The 11,871-nt window shown below is 52.4% G+C and overlaps 1 protein-coding gene across 1 annotated transcript in view; it reads left to right on the top strand.

The window, feature by feature from the left end:
• Window positions 1-11,871, top strand: part of PSD (pleckstrin and Sec7 domain containing) — a 38,361-nt gene that overhangs the window by 1,102 nt on the left and 25,388 nt on the right. Inside the window, exons 2-5 of the mRNA XM_064430620.1 lie at window positions 1,985-2,876; window positions 2,957-3,059; window positions 3,735-4,203; window positions 10,171-10,614. Of these exons, the coding sequence (XP_064286690.1) occupies window positions 2,109-2,876; window positions 2,957-3,059; window positions 3,735-4,203; window positions 10,171-10,614 (1,784 nt within the window). The 5' untranslated portion in view covers window positions 1,985-2,108. The remainder of the gene's footprint in view (window positions 1-1,984; window positions 2,877-2,956; window positions 3,060-3,734; window positions 4,204-10,170; window positions 10,615-11,871) is intronic.

The following is an 11,871-nucleotide window of genomic DNA, read 5'->3' as shown; positions in this document are numbered from 1 at the left end:
CTGGGTACAGCTCAAAGCAATGGCCAGGAAGCATCTCTGGACATTCCTTTGGCCGTTAAGAGGGGACAGCCAGGAGGAACAAGTTTCTTGTGACATGTTTTCTTGAACAAATTTAATCCCCCAGTGATGTGCAGCCCCTGGCTATCACACTGCAGTTCCTGAGTTTTTCTCTTTGAATGCGTGCCCAGGGTTGCCCAGGCAGACACCCTGTGAGATTTTCTTTGCAGAAGTTCTCCTGCCTGTAGGCAGCAGGACCAGCAACGCTTTCTCCAGCCCACTGGTCCTTTACAGCCCAACCCATTCATCACAGTCATTTAAGGAGCATCCTTTTGATTCACATTTGAAATCAGCAAGCAGGAAGCTGTAGCTCATTCACTCCAGCATTGGTTTTTCATCTCAGTTGCATTTGTGCTTTTTAGCTTTCATTATTAAAGAAAAGCTCACTCTACTGCAGGGTGTAGCCATCCAGCTTTGGTGGGTCAAAGGCAGGCATGGCCTTTACTCTAAATTTGATAAAACTGTTTTAATAACCAGGAGGACATTCTGCCTATCCCATTTATTCTAGTAATAACTCACATGTTTTGAGATAGGCTGGTTTCTGTAGATTTCTTGTGTTACAGAGAAAACAAACTATTCCTAGAGATAAGTTTTTTCCTTGGCATATGTCTTAGTCTGCATTGAGATAAAAAGTAGAATTTCATTTGCAATATATAAACTCTGCAGCTTTATTATTTAGCAGTTAACTTCAGCAACCTTGAATGTGAACACAATCATAACAGGAGAAAAATATTGTAAAAATAGTACATAATAAATTAATCAGGAGAATAAAATTTTCAGTGAGTGAATTAGAGATTGCTGTTGCTCAGCAGGACAGATTTTTTCATCAGTGTGATAATGCAGATAAATGGGTGCCTACCCCACAAGTGTGGCTTGGGTTATTTCATTAATAGTTTTGTCTGTGCATCTCTGGAGCCTAAACACTTGAAAATTCAGCCCCCCTTCCTTTAGGAATTTAATCCTGTCTGGTTTGAACTCAGAAACAGGGAGAAGAAAATCATGCTTTCTGTTTGCAGCTGGCATATGGTTTCTCACTTTCAAATGATGAAAATGAGGGACTCAGTATCTTGGCATCTACCAGAAGGCACAAGCAGCCAAGGCAGAATCTCTCTGCACATTAGGAATTTGAAGAAACTCAGGGGAGGATAAGTACAAGTTTTAGCTCCACTGGGAGAAAGAAAAATGTCAGCAGCCCTGCCGGTGGGGTTGATGGGGGCTCCAGGTCCTGCCTTTCCCTGCAGCCACCCACCTGCAGCTGTGGGGTGGCTGGTCTCATGTCTGGGCAGAGACAGGCAGGCAAGTGAGCTGTGTGCAGGGCAGGCTGGCTGTGTTCCCCCAGGCTGGGGTTGTCTGTTACCACTGCTTTTTGAATCTAGTGGTGTTGACAGCTCTGTCTGTGCCAACAGTAGTGGCTGCGACATGTGCTGGTGTGACACAGTTTAAACTCCGGCTGACCTCCAAAGGCAGAGGCTCCTTGCCCTTGCTGCTCATATTAAACTCCCTGAGCAAGTATAATTGGAGGATGTCTCAGCAATACAGTAGATACTTTTTCCCCCCCTTACTTCAGTAGGCTGTAGGCTGTGAGTAGTAAATATATTCAGCCTAAAGCAGAATGAATGAAATCCATTTCATAGTGCATTCTCTTGCAATGTCTGGGGTGCGGGACTGTGGGGAAAGTGCCTGAACATCCTGGCACGGTGGGGAGAAAGCAAACACTCTGGGTGCCTGGTGACCAAGCAAAGGGCTGCCAGCATCCCTGCAGTGGTGCTGGTGGGATGTCCTTGATGAACCTTGCTGGGGCCTGTCTCACCTGGCACATATCTTTCTTCTGCCATGAGGGCAGGGCACCTTTGGCCTGTCTTCTCCATGGCCCCAGACTCTTTTCCATTCCTTTCCTTCCCTAACCAGCTCCTTGCCCTTGTTTCAGAGCTGCCTGAGGATGCATCGCCTCTTGTCTCAGACATTTCAGGGGTGCTGGGAACCCGCCTTGCTGTGCCTGTGCCACCCTGCTGGGCTCCGGACTTGACACCTCCGTGTCCTCTTCTGGCAGCATGGCCCAAGCAGGGGCAGCTGTCCGCTTCCAGCCCGAGGAGGGCTGCACTGCCTCTCCCCCGCCCTTTGCGCACAGGGTGAACCGGAGGCCCTGGCTGGCAGGGGGAAGCCCCGAGGCGGGGCGGTGCAGCCCCCCGCCCTGCCTCAGCCCCAACCTCAACGCCGGCCGCCTGCACCTGCTGCGCAAGGGCCTGGCGCCCGATGCCCGCCGCTGCCCGCTCGGCCTCTACAACAGCACGGGCTCCTTGGCCCGCAGGCCGGCCGAGGCAGCGCCCTTCGGCAGCGGGGGCTGCCCAGGCACGGGGCGACTGACTGCCCCCTGCACCCCACGCTGGGGCCGGCCCAGCCCGGCTGTCGCCTCTCGGGGCAGCCGCAGTCCGCCAGCCGCAGAGGGACACAGCTCTGTGGTCACCTTCCGCTTCATTGAGAAGGCCAGTGTGCGGACACTGGGCTGCCCGACGACCCCCCATCTCCGCTGGGAGAATGGCCCCTACAGCCTCAGCCGCAGTCTGGAGCTCGGCGGGGACGTGGGATCCCTCCAGCCCCAGCCCCTGCCTCAGGAGCGGCTCCTGCAGACGCTGAAGCTGGAGGCCTCCGCGTCTGACCCGCTTCTGGCCGGGACCAGGACTCCGGGGGGGACACGTCCCTGTGGGAAGGAATTCTGTGCCCTTGACACCAGCTGCCTCTGCCGATCCCTAACCAATGGGCTGCCAGAGGAGTTCCCCACCTTCGCCAGGAGTCCCCTGAAGCCAGAGCCCCGACATCAGGTAGGTACCAGGGTCTCCCGCAGTGGGCACGGGCTCTGCCCGGGGGATGCATTGTGCACTCATTGCTCTCCTCTCTGCAGGGCAGCGCCGGGCTGTATCCCCGGCAGAGCTCTGCCCATGCCCAGCGCATCGCCAAGGCCAAGTGGGAATTCTTCTACGGCTCCTCAGATACCCCAAAGACAGGTAAGAAGCAGCAGGTGGATGCCACTGGCTTGTCCCACCCCTCCTTTTGAGTCTGTATTGTTGGAAGGACTTGCCCTAGGGCTGCCCATCCCTTGAGTTTCCTCAGTGCCCAACAAAGACCTGAGATTCCCCTAAGATTGGCCAGCCTATGTCCTCCTGGGATCAGATCATGCATGTACCTACCTCCCTGCAACGTCCCCTGTGGCCGTGCAAAAGTGGTGACAAAGAGCCCCTGGCTGCCTCTGCAGAAGAGCTTTTGGGTTTACATGGGGTCTCAGGGCTGGCTGGAGATGCACTAACCCTGACAGCCTGCCTCTGCCTCTCGCACTCTTTCTCCTTCTGCCACTTCTTCACTGTTCCCCTGTGTCCCTCAACATGGTAGAGTCACTGTTCCTGGAGGTGCTCAAGAAACCACTGGAATGGCACTTAGTGCTGTGGTTTTGTTAACATGGTGCTGTTTGGCCAAAGGTTGGATTTGACAATTTTGGAGGTCTTTTCCAAGCTTAATGATTCCATGACATGTGACCACACTCTCAGGGGTGGGTGTGTGTGTGACGGGGGGTGTGTGTGTGTGTGTGTGTGTGTGTGTGTGTGTGTGTGTTGCTGCAGGAGCAGCTCCTCAGAGCTCCCCACTGCAGCTCCCCATAGCTCTGAATGCTTGGGCCTTCCTTGCAGGCTCCTCTGCCCCCGACTCTGCTCCCCTGGCTGAACTCCCCCACAAGTCTGTCTCCCCACTGCCAGCCGAGCCACCAGGGCTGGTACCTGAGCACAGCCTGAGCCATGTGGAGGTGGAGATAGAAGTGTCTCCTTTGAGCAGCCAGAAGCCTGGCTCCTGTGAAACTGGGATTATAAGGAGGACAGTGAAGTACTCTGAAACAGACCTGGACACTGTGCCACTGAGGTGCTATCGTGAAACCAACATCGATGATATCCTGGCCGAGAAGGAGGAGGTGGATTCAGCAATTGAGAGCCAGAAGGACAGTGAGAGCAACCCAAGTTTTGTGGGCACACCAGGCAGGAGGAACAGCACACCAGAGGAGCCACCTGCTCCAGGTACCGGCTGCTCCAAGGATGGGCTGCAAGACAGGGGTGTGGACGAGGACGATGAAGTCTTTGAGGCGATGAGGAAGGAAAACAGGGAAAGGTGAGGCTCCGTGTGCAAAGGCAAAAAGCTCCTGTCACCCTCATTATTGTACCCTGCATGGCAAAACAAGCTCTGCTGAAGTGTCTGAGCCAAAATCCCAGTAGCAACATGCAAGCTGTGCGTGAGGGTGAGAAGGGGTCCTGGATCGCACCACAGGGATTGGTGCTGGGGCTGGGGCAGCACTGGGAAGGGGCCCTCACTGCCCTATGGAAAGGGTAAGCCAGCACAGGGGATCCAGCTCTGGGCACTGTGCCACGGTTCTCACTCACCTGGTGAGCCTGCAGCTCAGCTTGCCCAGCTGAGCTGAGACTTCCCAGCATGAGTCCTGCCAGGTCAATTACATCCTGCCATGCTCCTGCCAGGTGTTGGGGTGACAGTGTCAAGACACAAGAGGACAGGTCGTGTCCTGGAGCTACTCTGGGCTGCCAGGTGCTGCTGGGCTGTCCTTCTCCCCACAGGTGACTGCTTCAGCAGCAGGAGCAGTCCTTTTGCTCAGCTTCATTAAGTATTTGCCATTTTCAGGAAATCGTAGGGGATACGTTGGGATCAAAAAAGCATTTTGTTGCCTTCTGTGTCATTTTTTACATGTGTGGCAAAACACCCTGTGCTGGGAGCCTGATGGAATGAGTGGCTCGATGATTATCATTCAGTTGCCTGCCCATGGGCCCACATGTGCTCCCAGCTGCTGTCTGCCCCATGCCAGACACTGGCAATTAGCACATATGGGAGATGGCATTTTGGCTTGGTGGCGTGAAACTCTGCCCATGGAGTTTCAGCTGGAGTGGTAGTTTGACCATGAGAAGTGATGGGCATCACCAGGTCCAGAGTACTGTGTGAGACAGCCACCTGGAGGGGAAAGGCCCTGTGCAGGAATGTTCTGATGTGTGTATTGTCAAGTGAGTCAACTGAGTGAGGTGAGGAAATTCAGCATCATCAGCAAATGCTCCATAATAGTAGGGACAGGTCTCATCTGGGAAGCACAAAACTAGGGTGATGCCTGGAATGCTACGTGGCAGCATGAACTCACCTAGCTGTACAGAAGGTAGGTGGGGAGCATTTAGGTGGAAGGAAAGGAAAAGGGAGGTTTTGATATCAGCAGAAGTTAAAAATAATTAAATACATACATTAATAATACATTAATACTGAAGTGCCCCTGCACTGGGAAGGAAAAGAATGAAAGTGCTGAGCTAACAAGGAGGGAAGGTATGCATCTCAAGGGGAGCTGAACTCCTGTCAGTTTGTCCAGCCCTTGCATCTCTGTTGGAGGGGACAAATACATGCCAGTGACCCTGTCCTCAAAAATTTGGGTTCTAGAGAAAAGCTGAATATAAGCCATTTGTAGTGTGGGGTTTTTTTTCCAAATGAATGTTTGAGTGAGGTGTAAAGTTACTGCAAGTTCTTCAATTTGCTATAACAGTTTTTTTGCAGTGTTTCCAATTATCTTTGAGGCCACTGTGAGTTTTATGAGCTGTAAGCCTAGACATGTTTTTTTATCCACTGAGACACGCTACTGTAGCTCCCCAGCCAGTGCTGAAAGCTTGGATGTGGCCTTAAAGAACCACTGTTGCTCCTAAAAGGTGGTGCTCGCAGTACAGTTACTGATGTGTGTAATGCAGGGGTGTCGTGTTCATTTGGCATGGCTTCTTTGTAGACCAGTTGTTTTTTTTCCCCTGCAGCCCCCTGAATATTCCCCTGGTAAGTGCAGACCCTGTGGAACAATGTCTTGAAAATCACAAGGCTCAAATTGCAAGCTTGTTCAGTCCCTGCATCACAGCCCTGGATTTTTGCTTACACACTGTTTTGAGCTCTGCAGCTGCAGTCCTTATCCCTGTTTACCAGCCACCAGTATTGATGTTTTCTTCTTCAAGCTTTCTGCTTTGCCTGCTCACAGGAGGGGTGAAGCTGGGGGGATGAAGAAGCCACCCTGGCTTCCTGGACCTGGAATCATTCTGCTGCTGCAGGAGCTGCTGAACCCCATGCCTATCCTGGTTCCTGGGAAGGACTAGCCCTAAAAAACCACTGAAGTGCTTTTTGATGCTGATTTTCAGCTTTTAGACATATACATCCCTTTGAAAATCTAGCTTTAAGGGTTTAGCACCCTCTGCAAGGGGGCCTTTGGCTTGGTACTACCTTGTTGTGCTTCATATTCTGGCCAAAGTTCAGAATTTTCTTTTGTGATTTATCATGCCAAAATAAGAGAGCATGCTAACAGCAAAAAAAAAAAATCTACACCAAATCAAACAAGACATGAAAAGTGATAGAAAAAATGTGTTCTTCCAGCAAATGTGCTTCCTGAATATATTCAGAGTTATGTCTACTGACTGTAATGACTAGTCTAAGCCTTTACTGTCTTTGTTCCTATTAGTCCAAGATAGCTGAGACCTGTCAGTGAGAGCAGACTCAATTCCCTTCCTCCCTGAGTGTCAGCAGACATGCTGGCTAAGCTGTAGGAAGCTGGTTTGGCCCTCAGCATGGGTGCCTTGGGCTGATAAGAGAGAAGAGGCTTTGCTAGGGAATGCTCTGCTCCCCCGAGAGCACAAAGGGCTGATGGGAGGCAGTGATGCCTTTTCTCCCTGCAAGCCTTGCCTAGAAAAGCCCTCAGATATGCTGCTTGGGAAGCCTTTCCAGAGCCTTTGTGCTTGCTGCCTGTTGGCAAGAAAATAGCCACTGGGCAAGCCTTGTTGGGGATTAGAAAAATGGTTATGGTCTCAATTTCATCAAATGCTTAAGCATGTGCTTAACCTGCATCAAGCCTCTGATGTGTTGTGTGAGAGCCCAAAGTGGCCACAGAGGCACAGCTCGGGGTGATGCTCCTGGATGGAGCACTGGGCTGGGGCTGCAGAGGCACAGCTCGGGGTGATGCTCCTGGATGGAGCACCGGGCTGGGGCTGCAGAGGCACAGCTCGAGGTGATGCTCCTGGATGGAGCAGTGGGCTGGGGCTGCAGAGGCACAGCTCGGGGTGATGCTCCTGGATGGAGCACTGGGCTGGGGCTGCAGAGGCACAGCTCGGGGTGATGCTCCTGGATGGAGCAGTGGGCTGGGGCTGCAGAGGCACAGCTCGGGGTGATGCTCCTGGATGGAGCACTGGGCTGGGGCTGCAGAGGCACAGCTCGGGGTGATGCTCCTGGATGGAGCAGTGGGCTGGGGCTGCAGAGGCACAGCTCAGGGTGATGCTCCTGGATGGAGCACTGGGCTGGGGCTGCAGAGGCACAGCTCGGGGTGATGCTCCTGGATGGAGCACTGGGCTGGGGCTGCAGAGGCACAGCTCGGGGTGATGCTGGCAGGGGCCTGTCAGTGAGCAGGGGAGGTGCCTGCAGCTCTTGTGGGTGAGCAGGGGACAGCATGACAGCGTGATGTGTCAGGGGAGTGTAGACAGTCAGGGGAGACTGCAGTGCCTGTGGTCAGAGCCTAAGCATGGGACAGAGGGAAGACACTGAGCCCTAAGAGCAGGCTGCTGCCACGCTGCAGGAGTAGTGCAAAGGAGCCTGGGGGGACTGCAAGGAGCTGCTGAGACAGGACTGTACAAGAGCTTTGTTGAGAGAGGAATAAAGCTATGGTCTGCTGGACAGTGCTGAACAGTCTCACTTTCTTTGAACTGAGCTGGGACCCTCACACAGCAATGTGCCTGTGCAGACTGGAGCAGCCTGGAGCTGGAGGAGTGGGGCATGGCTGAGTTAGGGGTCTGGAGGGTCACATTTAGCAGAGACTTATAACCACTGAGGGCCAGAGGAGAGATTTTCCCCTCCTCTTCCCCCCTGCCGAGGATGGCATGTCTCTGCAGCACCATGTGTCTGCAGCAGGGAGGGTGGGGTGGGCCCCTTCCCCTCCATCAGCCATCAGACACATCAGAAACCAGTTGCTCAGATCCCATACCTAGAGCCCTGCCTGAGGTGCTGTTGGCTCCTGGATCCGCTTCCCTTCCACGTCTGCCTGGCCCTCTCCTAAGGAAGGCTCACTGCCTCTCCTGCACTAGCTCAAGGCTGGAAACCTATTTGCTTTCCTGCTGCCTTGTCTCCCTTGCACAGATGCTTGATTACAGCTTCTGCATCTCCTTCTCTCCTCTGCTCTCTCAGCTGGGTTTGTCTGGCTTAGTCTCAGTGCAGTGATCCTTTCTAGGGGACCAGGGCAGAGGATGGAGGAGCTGGGCAGTGCAGCAGGGGCTAATGGAGCATCTGGGTCTGAGCAGGCAGTATTGCTCCCATGCTGCCGTGGCTACATCTTTGAATTGAATGGCTTTGTACTTGATATTTTGGGGTGAAAACATTGTTTCCAGAGCTTGGATGGTATGGACAAAACCAGCCATGGTTTTTCTGTGGCTTGGTGGCAATATACTTGATCGCAAAAATGAGCCCACCTACCTCTCCTGGAAACAAGATACCTTCCAATCTGCTGGTATTGTCCTCCCTGGCACAGTTTTCATCCTCCTCATGGATTCAAGGTGCAAAATGATCAACAGCATTAGCTTGGTTTAATCACATGAGGCTGGGCAGGAAGGATGGAGAATGCACATTTGCATTTGTAAAGCACATCTGCAGATATTAAAGAGGTCTCTTCTGCCTTGTCCTTACCAAAAGCCACTTCAGAAGTGGCTGCTCCTGGGGCTCCTACAGGAATTGTAAGAGTCACATGGTGCTGCACAGCCAGGGAAACACTGGTGGATGGGTGAGAACAGCCTCCACCCTGCTTTTCTTACCTGTGTCTGGCTTCACTGCACTCCCCTTGAAACCAGCTGGCACTCCGGGGGAGTCAAGCTGCCAGCTCTTGGCCTACTGAAGTAATTGGGGTGAGATTTTTGAGTGGCATATGAAGGCTAATGAATGAAAATAATTTGGTGTGTGTTACAGCAACGCATCTTCTGAGCCCTCTGTAGGAAGCTGTTTGTTCATAACAAATGTTATGACAGGCTGGAGCAGTTCCTCTCCTTTAATCAGAGGAGAGAGTGGCATAAGAAGTGCTTTTCTGCTGCTTTAATAAAATGATAGCAGATTATGAGTAAAGTAGGCTTTTAGGGCTGTGTTTGTGCTTGTACTGCTGAAGCACTGATGTTCCCTGGGTTGGAAACATCCGTGTTGCCACGTGCCTAGGTAGGTGGGCAGGCTTCACCTCATTTACAGGACAAAACACTCAGGGCTTCAGGGTTTGGAAACTTCTGTGTTGAACAGGACCCAGACCAGCACTGGAGACAGGCTGGGCCTTTCTGTGGGGCTGATCCCTGACAAGATGGTGAGCTAGAACCAATCATGGCCTCCAGGGCATGCGTGAGCTCAGATCCCCAAGCCCAGAGATGGGTGTGAGGCTCCCTCTGTGCTGCCTGGGGAAACCTGGAGCTCAGTATCATCAGTATCACTGTGTGCTCAGTCACACATGTCTCCTGGGACTCAACATCACCTTGCAGACCCTGTGCTCAGGGCATGACCAACACTCACCTGCATCACAAGCAGACCTTGCAGGTGAGTGTTGGTCATGCCCTGAGCACAGTACTCAGTGACCACAGGGCAGTGTTCATGGAGGACGCTGCCATGCTGTCCTGAGCAGCTTGAGGAAGAGCCTTCTTGGTGATAGAAGGTTCATGAAGGCTCATGAAAAATTCAGCCACTTCCAGATTTGGTTGGAAATTGAGCTGAACCACATCCTGCTTCTAGTACTTGAGCCCTTTATTGGATCTTAGCTCAAGTCAAGTGATTGGGAGCAGTAGCCATCTCATAAGCAGCTTATGAGGATGAGCCACTAAAGGAACAAAAGTCTGTGGTGCATTAAAGGAGAAGCATATGTCTGGAGGGAGGCCAGCCCAGTCCTGCTTCCCGTGGTCTTGGGCAGGCGAGGCATTTCCTTGGTGGTCTACAGATGTTCAGAAGAGATTTCTTACCCTTCTCAGTTTCCTTCTGAAGCAGTGTGTGGGCTTTTGTTTTGGGGTTTTGATCCCTTGCTGTTCAATGATCAGTTCTTCTCACTTTCTTTCCCTCTAGGATCATGGACCGAGACACACAGGGTATGCTCAAGTCTCCAGTGCCCTTCCTTCTAGGGCACAGCCTCTCCAAGGATGGCATGGACTCTTTCAGCAAGCATTTTGAGACCATCATGGAGTCCCACCGAGCCAAAGGCACATCTTACACCAGCCTGGACTCCATTGACATCCTTTCTTCCCCAGCCCGTACCCATGGGACCTTTTTCACTTTTGACCTCCCAACCCTCACCCCAGAAATACAGGGAAAAATCCGAGACAGCGCCAAGGTGATCGAGGAGAGCTTTGCTCCTCTGGCTCACTTAGAGCCAGACTCTGGGACCAGTTCAGCCACAGATGCCCCCTGGACAGAGAGGGAGGAGGAACAGGGGAGACGAAGGAAGGGCACTCGGCACAGCCCTTGCCACTCAGAGGACAGCTTTGGCACTCCCTTGGCCTCCAACACGAGGTGAGTGACCAAAGTTTCTTGCTGTCCAGCTGGGCCAATAAGGCTTGATGTGGAATCTGATGCTATGAGTTCTGGTTTGCAGCCAGAGCCTAACTTGTGTTGCTGGGGAAGGGTCAGGACTGCATGTGCTAGATTTTCTAGGCAGTGGCTGATCAGGCCAGTGATCACCATGGTGTTGTGGTAGGTGTGTTGATGGGAGCACAACTCCTTTTCGTCTTTGCCAGCTTCGTAGGTACTGGACTGTGAGGTTTCCTTCAGCCAATCAAGCAAGAAATGCCAGAACTTCAATCCTGTGGTGGTTTTCATTGCAAAGCAGTTCAGTATCTGTGATGGTATGGGAAGAGGCCAGTCTGAAGTTGACTACCAGTAGAAATTTGACAACGTTTTCATACTGTGGACTTCGTTCCTTGCCATCTGCACTGCAGACACTTGTTTCTTAAAGGCAGGAGTCCCATGGTCTTGTGCCGATTGTTCTGGCTTCCTGAACCTACTCAGCCTTTTTTTTTTTTGTTAGAAGATGGAGGGATGAGCATCCTGAAACTCTCATCCACTTTCCAGCCTTTGGTCTTTCCCATACCAAACCTATGTAACTTCTAGTCTGTGCCATCTCTGTAGGCTCAGCTTGGGGTGGCCAGGTGGAGATCTAAGCTCTGTGTCTTTTCTGATGTCTGCAGTCAAGAGAGGAGAGTGAGGTATTGCATCAGCTCTGTGGCCCTTGGGTCAGTGCAAGGGCCTTTTGGGGCAGAGAGGAGCTGGGTTAGGCCTTCCCTACCATTGGGACACTGAAGCCAGAGACATAGTAGCACAGAGGCCTGACAAAATTTGTGCAGTAAAACTGGTCATGTCTGGGAGGCACATGGCAGGGAAGGGTGACTGTATCCAGCCATGATCAGTGCTCTCTGCAGGAAGAATTGGCTTCCTATTGCTGTGCCAAGGCAAGGGACTGAAACACAGCACCCTGGGGAAACCAAAAGGACAGTATCTGACTAACTGTCCATGGGATGCCATTGAACCACAGCACGGCAGTGCAGGGGCACAGGCACATGCAGGGTGCAGAGACACAGCTGGCAGCAGGAGCAGCAATGAGGTGGCTTAACAGAGACTATTCCTCACTGTTTTATAGTCAGTGGAGCACAGAGCATGCTGGCAGTGCCGAGGACACTGCAGCGCTGTTCTCCCCTCCTAGCTCAGGTTTCAGAGCAGTGTTGGCCTGCAACACAGGCCGTGGAGGAATGTTGTGTATCCCTCAAGCTGCCC

Source organism: Passer domesticus, chromosome 8 (genome assembly GCF_036417665.1).
Source record: "Passer domesticus isolate bPasDom1 chromosome 8, bPasDom1.hap1, whole genome shotgun sequence".
Classification (NCBI taxonomy): Eukaryota; Metazoa; Chordata; class Aves; order Passeriformes; family Passeridae; genus Passer; species Passer domesticus.
Note: the sequence above shows the minus strand (reverse complement) of the source record. Positions and strands in the feature narration are given on the sequence as shown.